This window comes from Panulirus ornatus, chromosome 55 (assembly GCF_036320965.1).
Source record: "Panulirus ornatus isolate Po-2019 chromosome 55, ASM3632096v1, whole genome shotgun sequence".
NCBI classification, from domain to species: domain Eukaryota; kingdom Metazoa; phylum Arthropoda; class Malacostraca; order Decapoda; family Palinuridae; genus Panulirus; species Panulirus ornatus.
The window spans coordinates 17,169,404-17,183,609 of NC_092278.1; the positions used below are offsets into that span (position 1 = coordinate 17,169,404).

Below are 14,206 nucleotides of genomic sequence, written 5' to 3' on the forward strand. Positions count from 1 at the left end.
CTACAACCACTGATCCTTGTCTTCAGCCGTTGCCTTTGTAGTATCTCTTCGTTTCCCGGGTCTCCCGTGCGTGTCGGCTTCCATTTTGCAGTTTCCATCTCTCCTGCTACATCACCGACCGCATTCTATAAGGCTACGACTCGCCTTAGTACAACAAAGTCTTATTTCGATATATCCAAATATTTCTCTTCAGTGGTGTGTGTGTGTGTGTAAAGGCCATCATTCTTCAGCGAGGTTCGTCCTGGGATATCGTCGGGTCGTTACTCTTCTTCACCTGCTTCTGTCCCTCAGCTTTTATCTTCCTCCTGCTAGACCCTACCCACGGGGTACACACACGTAACAAAAAAAAAAAAAAAAAAAAAAAAAAGAATAAAAAGAAAATGGACGAGCGACAGAAAACGGCACACGTAAGTTCAACTGAAGGTTGCTGCAGTTTATGGGACACCACGTAACCAGAAACGTGATACGTGTGATCATCTGTCAGCGTCAGCTCGCACTGAGGAGAACTGAGACACATCAGTATCATGGAAATCCAACCTCGCACCAGCTGCTCGGCCTCGGGTGAACTCCCGGCTGGCGACCTTTCTTTCCAAGTCACACCCGGGGAGACTTATCGATTTAATTCCACAACAAAGTCCAGGATGATATACGAGGGCATAAATCACACAATGTGTTCTCTGGCTCAAAATATGATAAATATTTCGAGTTTCTTTTTTTTTTTTTTAACACTTTCCTCACATCTCGTCAGACCGACCATGAATCAGAAGAGCGTTACTTAAGTTTAAGCTTTTGAGAAACTACGTGTATGAGAGATTAAGCGTTGCGAACACGCACTGTCCTTCTATCATCCAGCTTAATGTTGCTTACGGACAGTAATATGGAGGGTGGGAGGGACATTCACGACAGCTGCCACACGCTGGTTCCCTGAGTCGCTACGAACCAAGCTGGTATGATGGGCTTCAGTGATACTTCATCTTGCCAGGTGATAAAGGCTACCGTAAGACTGTGACAATGGGACAATTAACACCACATAATACGAACGTCGAGTGATCCAAGTTGATTAAGAGACTAACAACAGGTGCAACAGTCCCAGACTACAAGAATTATGACAGAGTATACCCTGAGGAAGAAAGGCCAAACGCTGAGTCATTTCCGACGGGTGTTATAACACGGCATCAACCACGGGACGATGTCAAGCACGACTCGGAAAGCAAGCAAGCAAGCAAGCAAGCAGAAAAAATATAGTCTTCATAATCCATACTACCTCGTCTGCCCGACAGCATTTACAGCGTAAATATAAACACACTGAAAATGAAACTTAAATTTCATTCAGATATCATATAGAGTATGTACGATGTCCTGTAGCACTGCAGCCTATATAAATACACATTGTACGCAAATTGATATAGCACTGCTGAGTGGCTAAGGGAAGCCCATTTGTCAGTAGACAGGTACCACATGGAAACCTACTCTAGTCTCATCCCTGGCAGCTACACATCCATATAAAATGAGCTCATGAAGCCGGTCTAGTTTTCAATCAATCTTAACACAAGCGAACTCGTCTGATATCTACGTCTACCTGACTACTAACGGAGAAAATCAAAGGAAAACGATGTGGAATACAAATTGGGTACTTATGGTGCGTTTATCAACGTTACTGTTAAAAAAAAAAACTATCTGGAACAGGAATATACAATATAAGAGACATACACTTCGTGGATTCATAGTTAGAGATGATCAGTCAAGTCCAGGCATTAGTGACAACCTAATAACATCACCATTCTTTCATCTCTCCCTTAGTGCAATCGTCGCAGACCCGTGCCTCCTGCCTCACCAGCGGCTGGCCAGGGTTGGAAGCATGAAGTTAGAGGAAAACGAGGGTGAACGGTCAGCAAATGGAGACAGATAAGTAAACAGACCAGAGAGACAGAGTAATAGACGAGGTGGGGAGGGTCTGAAACCTGCAGTGAGAGGCGGCAGGTGAGGACAACAGCGTGGCAGGGAGCGGGTACATTCTCCAGTTAATTAGAGGTGGTGAAGCGCCTGCCTGGCAATATTGTGCGGGAGGGGGCCCTGACCCACCTCACTCACACCACCCGACCACCATCAACACCCGACTCACCAAAGACACACCACCGCTAACCTCACCCGCGACCCTGCACACCAACACACGTCACCAGCAACTGCCAACGAATCCCTTACCCTAGATACTGTTGGACGGTCACCATCAGCCACCACCGAAACCCTCACCCTAAGACACTGCTTGCCAACCATCGTCATAGGACACCATCGTCTCCCTCAATGTGGGTCCTAACCCGCACCCCTCAACCTCCTCACACAGGACACTGTCACAAGGACTCTATCCACCTGCTGCCCTCAAATGCCAGCCTTAACACACAACTTCCTTACTACCTCGACAAGAAACGCTCGCTCACATCCCCGATATACACCACCACACAATCACACGTCCCTTCTTTTTTTTCAAGGTAAAAAAAAAAAAATAATACACACACGGGAAAAACTGACACAGGAGGGAAAAGTGGCGGGAGGACCGCATCTCGACGGTTTCCGAAGCGGCACATCTGCCGCCGTAAATTGACTTGATTTCCTCAAGACGTTTTTCCCCCACAAACCCGGCAAAACGTTTATGAGAGACGACGTACAAAACTATATGGTCGAGCATCTACGTTCGTTCTTCCGCTCTCGCTCGGAGCGGAATCACCAGTGCTACACAACGTGTAGAATATCCAGATCAGTCTTCTTCCACTACGTATTTCCATTGATTCAAATCGACTCCGGGGGCCTAAGGTCAGGAGCCTCCAACACCGGCGGGGACAACCTAGCCCTAACGCCACGCCCGGAGCAGCGCTGGGAGAGGTCAAAGGTCAAACACGTACGTAACGACAGGCTTGGTGGCTTTCTCATCGCGCGGAGGCACGCGTCACCCCCAACATTATTCGACAGGCTAAGGGAGGAAAAATAGGGACCTCCCGACACTGGATGAGCGTTGACACGCCAAGCCTTTACAAGCCCAGCAGGCTGCCCAGACTATGCTGCTGCCGCTGCTGCTTCCGTGGCTTCAGGCTTCCACAATGCCGTTGCTCTTTCAGCTTCAGCATTCCCAATGCTGTCTCATAAAGCTTCTGCTTTGCCACTGCTTATTCAACTTCTGCGCTGCTCCTGCTGTTTGATCTTGTGCACTGCTGCTGTTCCTGATTTAGCTTTGGGCACTGCTGCCATTTTTGCTGATTTAGCTTCTGCATTGGTGCTACTGGTGGTGATATTGCTTCTGCAATGCTGTTGCTGAGTTAGCTTCTGCAATGCCTTAGCTTTAGCTTCTGCAGTGCACCAGTTGTTACAGCAATTTCAGCTGCTGCATCGCTGCATTCTTCGTTGCTGCTGTTCTTTTTCCCTCTAACGGGCGACGTGCGGGGCACATTATCGCCAATGGCGTCCCGCTGTTCCCGTAAGGGTTCACTGTGATGTTTATTTCAACGTTAACGACACAGCACTTGGGGTTATGGTCTCGGCTGCCTCGTTGGGGGTTCTTTAGCCGCTACTCCTCAGCTAGTCCGAGCGGTCCGTATTCGAAGAATGACCCATTTCCTTTTTTTTTGGGGTGGCTGTATCCTCCTCGGCCGCAGTCCTGTAGTGGCTGTATCTCTTTCGGGAGAATGAAGCCATCACGTCGGTGGTCTTATATTCATAACGGCCATAATTTCGGTGGCTGTATTCTTAAAGAACTTCAATCATGAAGAGTGTATTCTATGGAGACCATCATTACTGTACTACCTGTATCCCAGGCGAGCGTATTCCCTCTTCTATCCTCGTTCGCTGTAATCTTTACAATGACACAATTTCAAAGACTCCTTTCCTATGTAGTTATATTGATGACTACTGTGTTTTCGTGGGTCGTATTCTGGTAATCTTGCTGGTGGTGGTGAGGGATATCGTAGGCCAGTCCGCTGTACTGCTCACGGGAACCTGACTACATATCCAGTGCTCTTCAGCCCTTGAAGGTCAGGTCAAAAGCTAGGTCATCGTAACCATGGTTCCTTGAGCGTAAGGCTGAAACTCTTAGGTGCGGTGACGTGACCTCTAACCTTATTCTTAAGGGTAAGGGTCGTGAGGGGTCACACAGCACAGGTCACCCACCAGCAGCAGGGATCAGGTCTTCCGGCCAGGCGGGTCTCCTGACCACAGACATGACGGAGCTGATGATCACGACGACGAAACAGGACAAGTGAGAAGGGGGAAAACGACGCGACGACCACTCGCGATGATACTGACGACCTGGGAGGACGACGGGGATGGGCATGTCGTCGACGACGAAGACAAAAGGGACGAAAAACAATGGAGATCAGAAGAACAATACCAACAAAACTCGAGTACACGAACAATGCCTCCTCAAATGGCCCTCTATGGCTCCCTAAAGTAAAGTTCCTTTATTATTCTCGTTCCATTAATTACATAATATCCATTAAGGAGGGAAATGTCTTATTTTCATCCACGCACTGAAAATGTTTTAGAAACGTTGAGGGAGAGAGAGAGAGAGAGAGAGAGAGAGAGAGAGAGAGAGAGAGAGAGAGAGAGAGAGAGAGAGAGAGAGAGAGAGAGAAAAGGAGCTTCGAGCAGTATTTCCAGCACAAAGGTGGTTGTTATTAAGGCGATAAAAGCATGATCCCATGATTCTCAGGCGGTCCCATGATTCTAACATGAATCCGCCCATGATTCTAAAGGGGTCCCATGATTCTAAAATATAGCCCTAGACTGTAGCAGGTGAGTATTATAGTCCCAACACCTGCTGAGTGCGTGGAAATGTTCAGTCCTTGCGGCTTTGTGGTTAAATAACACTTAAACTGATAACACCACAGCGGCTGCGGCGTTAAGAGGCGAGGAGGTGAGAGAGAGAGAGAGAGAGAGAGAGAGAGAGAGAGAGAGAGAGAGAGAGAGAGAGAGAGAGAGAGAGAGAGAGAGAGAGCATTCAAGGAGCTTAACGAGGTCTCTGGCTGACCTAAGGACCACTAAGGAGGGACCAGAATACACCAGACAGGCGGATGATGAAGGCAAGAGTCGTCTCTTCCCCAATGACCTTGCGATACTCAAGCCACCATTACCAAGGTAACGTTCCCCTTCATCCCCCATCTAGCGTCAGCAACACTACCATCACCAGTACACCATCACCATCACTACCACTTCATCACCACTACATTGTACCACCGTCATCGATACATCATCGAGACTAAAAACACTGCATCACCCCTACATTTCACCACCACCACTACTATCGCCATCAAACTACACCGTCACCACCACTGTATCACCATCACACTACACCGTCACCACCGCTGTATCACCATCACACTACACCGTCATCACCACTGTATCACCATCACACTACACCGTCACACCACTGTATCACCATCACACTACACCGTCACCACCACTGTATCACCATTACACTACACCGTCACCACCACTGTATCACCATCACACTACACCGTCACACCACTGTATCACCATCACACTACACCGTCACACCACTGTATCACCATTACACTACACCGTCACCACCACTGTATCACCATCACACTACACCGTCACACCACTGTATCACCATCACACTACACCGTCACACCACTGTATCACCATTACACTACACCGTCACCACCACTGTATCACCATCACACTACACCGTCACCACCACTGTATCACCATCACACTACACCGTCATCACCACTGTATCACCATTACACTACACCGTCACCACCACTGTATCACCGTCACACTACACCGTCACCACCATTGTATCACCATTACACTACACCGTCACCACCATTGTATCACCATTACACTACACCGTCACCACCACTGTATCACCATCACACTACACCGTCACACCACTGTATCACCATCACACTACACCGTCATCACCACTGTATCACCATCACACTACACCGTCACCACCACTGTATCACCATTACACTACACCGTCATCACCACTGTATCACCATCACACTACTGCATCGCCATCACACTACACCACTGCCATCACATCGCCACTGCAATCACAACTACCCTACCATCCCTTTCCTTATAAGACATCACTACTACAACAACTACAATCACAACCACCACACAACAAACGTTTCAGTAACGAGAACTATACGACTACAACCATCACTGCGAGCCACAATAAGAAATACTCCACAATCAAAACCATTAAAAGACAAATTTTCTGTATAAATTCATCTCTTTTCTCAAGAGAACTGGGATCCCAGTTTTATCTATTTTTTCAAGAGGACTGGGAACTCATCCACAATGTGGTGAGGTCCATACACTCCACCACAAACAACGTGAACAAACCACATGACACAGACATCACGAGCACACAGTGACCCCCTACCCCTGCGCCTGCATCGCTCCAGTCCTCTCACCCACTTGCATTACCACAAATCTCCTCAAAGTTCGCAACGCCACGGTCACTCCAGCTCCATTATATCTCAATCTCCTGCACCGCCACCACAATCCCTCCCTCTCCAGCACCACACCACATACCCTCCGCTCTTCTCTCTCTCTCTCTCTCTCTCTCTCTCTCTCTCTCTCTCCCTGCCAACCATTCCGCTGATGGCTTCAACTGTTCTCAAGTCTCACTTCACTGACACTGGCCAGCGCCTTCTTAACGGGACATCGCTTGCTCTGGGTGCGTGATGCTGGCCGGCAGATAACGACTGACGCCAACGACTTCTACCTCTCTACAGCTCCTGATGCTGTTACACCTCCTTCAGATGAAGGCAGGGGAGCTCAAACCTGAAGCACCAATCATGTTTAACGAGAAAACGGCATCATCTGCTAACGAATGCAGTACGTCTCCTTACGTTATCATCACACGTCAGTCATGATCACTATGGATGGAGACATCACCACACCCAGAGCCAGAGTTGGACTGCTGATGAATGAAAAGGAGACGAAAAAATTGAGGGAAACCAGTGTGTCTCCCTCGACGTAAAAACCTTTCGTACAAATTACCATTAATGACCTATGTCCTGGAGAAGATGAGTCGCGTTTACGGGTTTAATAACCCTGCTTAAAGACAATAAGGCCCTCCCCACTCCCTCTCCCTCGACAAAAGACCTGAGCCTGTGTGGCACAATTCAGGGGCGTCACTGAAAGCCTTTAGCCAGGCTCAGAGTGAGGGGGCATGACACGGCTCCCCACTCCCTCTAACACAATCAGCCGGGCTGGGTGACATCATCACACTCGTATTGACAACCGCTTCTAAAAAAAAAGAGAGAGGAGAGAAAATGTAAATTTTCCACAAGATGGATCGGTGACGTGCGACGCCCACCAGCTGTGGAAGGATGGGAGGGAGGAGGGTATGCGGGAAGGGAGTCAAGTAGTGTACGGAGAAAGGAAGCAAGGGAAGGGAAGGGGACTGCCCCTTCCACCCAGTAATCCCCTACAAACAACTAAGTTACTGGCCCGAGCGAGAGTCCTCCAAAAGCCCCTGGGGGGGTGTTGTGATGCAGGGCAAATGAGAGAGAGAGAGAGAGAGAGAGAGAGAGAGAGAGAGAGAGAGAGAGAGAGAGAGAGAGAGAGAGAGAATCTACAGCAGGTTACGGGTGAGGGAGGTGACCGGCGTGTGCTACGAGGGGGTCGCCAGGATGTGGAATGGTGAGCGAAGAGCGCGACACGTGGGACGGCATCAGTAGCAAGGAGATGACATTAAGGAGACGACTGTCCGGGGTCAAACGCAGTTAAGGGGCGTGGGTAGGGAGGGCGCGGAGCCGAGCGGGTAAGCTAGCAAATCTAATACAGGTATCTGTCGGTAGGGCCAGGAGCTGCCAGTCCCATGATCCCCCTCGCCTCATTCCCGTTACTCACACGATGTGGCTCAAGAGGTATCAGCAGAACCTATCGCCACGTCTGTAATACACTTCTACTCCTCACATCACATCTGCCACCTTCCTACTCATTTTACCCGATCAACTTTCACTCCACCCTCCTCTCTCCTCGAGAACTCAGGGACGTAGCGGCGGAGGAGGAGAAGCCACCAGGTGCAGGAGCATGCCTCGCTCTCCGTCTTACGCAGCTAATGGAACCTAACTGAACACACCAATTCAAGCTTTCCCCCCCTTTAAACTCCGAAAACGACGATTCCCCCCAAATTTACCGGGTAATTTCCTCCCCACAGCTCAGAAATCCCGGGGACTTTATGGCCAATTTCGGAGACGAGTCCTAATTTTCATAATTTCTTCTGCAAATGAATCTTGGGGTCTCAGCCCTGCGAATGCTTCAGCATCAGGTACACCCAGAGGGCATCGCAGGGACTCACCTGACGATGACGGGCTTCTCGGAGCCGGCGACGAAGCCGAAGCCCATATCGGGGTCCCGGACGAGGTCAATCTGGCGAGGCTGAGGCGGCTCGTCCAAGAAGTCCTTCCGCGGATCCTCGTACGTGGTCGTCTTGTTCAGGTGGCTGCAAGAAACACACAGGGGGTGAGGGAACTGTTCAGGTGGCTGTAACAAACACACAGGGGGTGAGGGAACTGTTCAGGTGGCTGTAACAAACACACAGGGGGTGAGGGAACTGTTCAGGTGGCTGTAACAAACACACAGGTGGTGAGGGAACTGTTCAGGTGGCTGTAACAAACACACAGGTGGTGAGGGAACTGTTCAGGTGGCTGTAACAAACACACAGGTGGTGAGGGAACTGTTCAGGTGGCTGTAACAAACACACAGGGGGTGAGGGAACTGTTCAGGTGGCTGTAACAAACACACAGGGGGTGAGGGAACTGTTCAGGTGGCTGTAACAAACACACAGGGGGTGAGGGAACTGTTCAGGTGGCTGTAAAAAAAACAAACAGGTGGTAAAAGGGAACTGTTCATTCAGATGGCTACACCAGACATAAGTGGTATGGTCACTGCAGCCGCAAAAAAGCACTAAATCACTGAGGAACATTTGAGGTAGAGGCAACAGAGAGGCAAGTAGTGGCTAAGGAACAGCTCAGATGGCTATAACAGACAATTATGTGCTGACGGGGGGAAAAACAAATCAAAATACTGTACTGAACAGCTTCATGATAATCTTTAGGCATACCTTCCCTCACCATGATTCTGGTGGTTGATCTACTTCTACTACAACTTTGTACAAAACCAACTCACTTATTCCCTGGCTAGGAACACCTGTCTGAGCATTTGCCCAACATTTGCCCAACGACTGAGTTAAGTTCTCCTCAGGGAAGTTCCCCCACAGTGTTTGTGACTACTGAAGGTGGCAAGCTTAAAATGTTTCGAGCCATGATAATTGGTACGCGGAAAAGTTTCGAGCCCCGAAAGTTGGGAAGTAGAGAAGTTTCAGTCCCGATCTTTTGGTAAGTTGAAAAGTTTTAGTTCCTGATCTTTGGTAAGCTAAAAACTTTCTGTTTCAGATCTTTGGTAAGCTGAAAAGTTTCGAGACCTGAACCTTGGCAAGCTGAAGTTTCTGGTCCCGAACGTTTACAGTTTTATCTCACTTTCTCTGTTTAATATTTTGATTATAAGAGGCATGAAGTACGACGGGCAGCCACACGCCTCTTCTGGCTTCAAAATCCTCCAAAATTCCACCTACTTCCACAGACTCTGATACAATCCAATATGCCGCATGATGAATTACACTGGAATGATCACTCACGGGTCGGACACGACTCAAAAACAAGAACTGCTTTTGGGTGAGAGAGAGAGAGAGAGAGAGAGAGAGAGAGAGAGAGAGAGAGAGAGAGAGAGAGAGAGAGAGAGAGAGAGAGAGAGAGAGAATTATGATACCACAGTGATTAATCAGAGCGATGTGAAAGACACGCATGACCTTTCCCATTCCATTCCACTCCCTCCCCCCCTCAATCAAATCAGTTCGGTCCCCATGGACTAACCTTCTGCTGGCTAAAAAAGAAAGAAGAAAAAAGTAAACACAAGAGGAATATGACCAGCGAGACCATCTTATCATGATGAGACAATGTACAGATAAAGTCCCTCGTCTCCGTCTCTATTAGAGAAGATACACGTAAATACGAGACCGGGGGTACGACGAGCGTAAGAACTCCCTTTCCGTAAAGTGCAAACAGACAGGTTACAAGCACTCCCAAAGACGGATAAACACGTTTACATTCGTGTTTACACGGACAAACACTCGGTGACACACACAAACACACACACACACACACACACACAAACCTACACAGCGAGAGAGACAGAGACACACACAAACATACATAGCGAGAGAGAGAGGCACACACAAACCTACACAGCGAGAGAGACAGAGACACACACAAACATACATAGCGAGAGAGAGAGGCACACACAAATCTACACAGCGAGAGAGAGAGAGACACACACACACAAACCTACATAGCGAGAGAGACAGAGACACACACAAACCTACATAGCGAGAGAGAGAGACATACACACACACAAACCTACATAGCGAGAGAGAGAGGCACACACAAATCTACACAGCGAGAGAGAGAGAGACACACACACACACAAACCTACATAGCGAGAGAGACAGAGACACACACAAACCTACATAGCGAGAGAGAGAGACATACACACACACAAACCTACATAGCGAGAGAGACAGAGACACACACAAATCTACATGGCGAGAGATACACACACACACATTCTTGGCCTGCATGCGAGCCTTTGATATAATCCCTCACCGAGTGCTGACGTCGACGCCAGATATCAAAGCTTGGTGTCAAGAGGAGGAGGGGCCACATAAATGGATTAACAGTTGCCAAACTGGAAGGGAGGGAGGGAGACACAGAACAACGTCACGGGCGGCTATCTTAAGTTGGGTGAGGGGTGACAAGCGGGGGTCACTCTGGTCTCAGTGCTGGGGCCATTGGTATTTCTGATCAACGTTAACGACTCAGCAGACGGGAACCGTACCTGAATAACGCCTGATGATAACCAAGTTACTGTGAAAGAAATGAGATATAAAGGACCGGCAAATTAACTGTAGAGAAACCTTGCCAAGATACACATCAGCGGCTTGATGAATGGCCAATAAATTTTCAACTGATTAAAATACAGTTACGAAGACGACAAACATTGTGAGTACCACAGCAGGTCTCACAGTGAAATGGAAAGAGGGAGTTGACGCCATGACGAACTGGTCCCCAACACGGTGTGTGGGAAATGTTCGTGTGTGGGAGAGACATGTAGCCGACGTCAAAGCTGCTTTACGCTGTACGGACGAAGAAATAACCTGGGAGATAAACACGACGGACAACAGACTTCACCTGGAGTACAACACCTCAATCTGTTCTCCTCACCTGGAGAGGAGTGGGAGGAGGAGGTGGAGGGGAATGACACAGTACTTCTGGAAATGGTCCAGAGGAACGAAGAGGAACGGAACGAGTTACGAAGACATGGATTAGACCCGAGTCGTCGAGTGTGACGGCATGAGAGATGAGCCACGGTAATCCTGAGGCTCAGGTACGTCTTTCAAGTGCCAGATGTGGCAGGGGAGCCACGGAGGGAACGCCACGGCACATCATCATTAGCCAGAGGAATTATCATGATTAAATTTTCAGAGAGATAATCATAATGGCATCACGAGGCTAGTCCTGGCATGAATTATAATTTCCAAAATTTGCTCTTTAGAAGTCTACGTCCAATATACAGCATTAGAGATTTTAAGGGATATTTTCATAATATTTTAAAGGATATTTTACACGTGTGGTTGGGCAGATAGCACCTTCTCTTCGACCCCGTATCATGATGTGCGTCACGAGAACCCAAATGGAAATCGTATACATCTTTAGCATCACCCAAACGTCCATGTTCCAACGATGCTCGGGCGGGTCATGATGACGTGGTCAAGAGAACATCTTGGCCCGCCACAGAGCTCGACTTGAGGACTGGTGGGAGAAGGTTTGGCAGGGGTCAGAGGATCAGCGTAGTAAAGAAGCGAGGCAGGTAATCCTCTTTGCTATACACACCCTCCCTCCAATCTGCTGAATAAACACAAACTTTTCTTTTTTTTTTACGGAATATTTGTTTGCTATCATGATTCACAGGGGAGCTTTGCGTGAGATGGAAATAACTTTTTTTTCCCTGTAGCTTTCGAGAGGCCATATCTACTATCTACCACGTGATATTGAAGATAATGACGACAGATACAGAGACAGATATGACACACACACACACACGTTTATATATATATATATATATATATATATATATATATATATATATATATATATATATATATATATATATATATATATATATATATCGAACAATTTCATTAAAAAATTTTATCATACACATTACGAATGTAATGTTTGTCGTATAACATCGTAAAATCATAAAGGAGCTAAGACAATAATAACAATAATACTATTAATAATAAGATTTTGTGTGATCGGGGCCTGAACATGCAGGAGGGTGAAAGGAGGGCAAGGAATAGAGTGAATTGGAGCGATGTGGTATACCGGGGTTGACGTGCTGTCAGTGGATTGAATCAAGGCATGTGAAGCGTCTGGGGTAAACCATGGAAAGCTGTGTAGGTATGTATATTTGCGTGTGTGGACGTATGTATATACATGTGTATGGGGGGGGGGGGGTTGGGCCATTTCTTTCGTCTGTTTCCTTGCGCTACCTCGCAAACGCGGGAGACAGCGACAAAGTATGATAAAAAAAAAAAAATAATAACAATAATAATAATAATAACGAAAACAGGGAACAGAGCCACACTCCTGCACCAGCTACGAACACAGTAAATGTCCTGAAGATAAAAACCTAACCCTGGCGAAAAGGAAAATGTAGGTAGACGTTAACCTCATAACCACGACGGAGCTACCACTCACTGCCACGGGTGTGGGTGAAAACAAAAAATAAAAAATGTACGTGTAAAATTTACGGAATGGAGACTAGACATCGGTAAATAAATAAATAAATAAATATATATATATATATATATATATATATATATATATATATATATATATATATATATATATATATAATATATATATATATATATATATATATATATATATATATATATATATATATATATATATATATATATATTTTCCCTGGGGATAGGGGAGAAAGAATACTTCCCACGTATTCCCTGCGTGTCGTAGAAGGCGACTAAAAGGGATGGGAGCGGGGGGCTGGAAATCCTCCCCTCTCAGTTCTTTTTTAATTTTCCAAAAGCAGGAACAGAGAAGGGGGCCAGGTGAGGATGTTCCCTCAAAGGTCTAGTCCTCTGTTCTTAACGCTACCTTGCTAACGCGGGAAATGGCGAATAGTATGAATATATATATATATATATATATATATATATATATATATATATATATATATATATATATATATATATATATATATATATACAATATTAAAGAGAGAGAGAGAGAGAGAGAGAGAGAGAGAGAGAGAGAGAGAGGAAACACCAGGGGGAGCGGTAACCAAGCAACTGGGGAGGTTAGAGAGGAGGAGGGGAATGGCTGCCTCGGCAACGGGCTGTCGCCCACACACACACACACACTCCGTCATACAACCGTGTTGACAGCATCTCCCACCCTCACACTTTATATACTCCCCCACCCTCACTGTACACTTTATATACTTCCCCTACCCTCACTGTACACTTTATATACTTCCCCTACCCTCACTGTACTTTATATACTCCCCCTTCCCTCATTGTACACTTAAACACACTCCCCTACCTTCACTGTACACTATATACACTTTGCCTCACCCCTCACTGTACTACATCAACTCCCCTATTCTCCCCCCAGCTCTGGTGCAGCATTCCAGTCCCCACAGTACTTCAGTCCACAAGACTCTCTACACATCATGAAACCCTTACCTTCACTACGGAATGGACACTTTCACATTACCAACCTTCAGTACACAATGACTTCATATTATCCAGCGTGATCACAGTGCACTGCTCTAAGTAAGTAAGTAAGTAAGTAAGTAAGTAACTGTATATCTCCAATACAATCTAAGACAAATTAGAGGGACTATCATACACCTGATCCCCTCTTGAGTTCGAAGACTCAACTCCTTGAGAACGACTACTTAACCCCTTGAGAACGACGACTTAACCCCCTTGAGAACGACGACGTAACCCCTTACACTCGACGACTCAGCCACTCCAGTTCGACGACACAATCTCTGAGCAAGATGAACCTAGTCAACCTTT

The 14,206-nt window shown here is 46.9% G+C and overlaps 1 protein-coding gene across 10 annotated transcripts in view; it reads right to left on the reverse strand.

The window, feature by feature from the left end:
• Window positions 1-14,206, reverse strand: part of LOC139765482 (uncharacterized) — an 843,718-nt gene that overhangs the window by 263,816 nt on the left and 565,696 nt on the right. For all 10 annotated transcript variants that reach the window (XM_071692900.1, XM_071692901.1, XM_071692899.1 and 7 more), the window contains exon 4: window positions 8,336-8,479. In XM_071692900.1, the coding sequence (XP_071549001.1) occupies window positions 8,336-8,479 (144 nt within the window). The remainder of the gene's footprint in view (window positions 1-8,335; window positions 8,480-14,206) is intronic.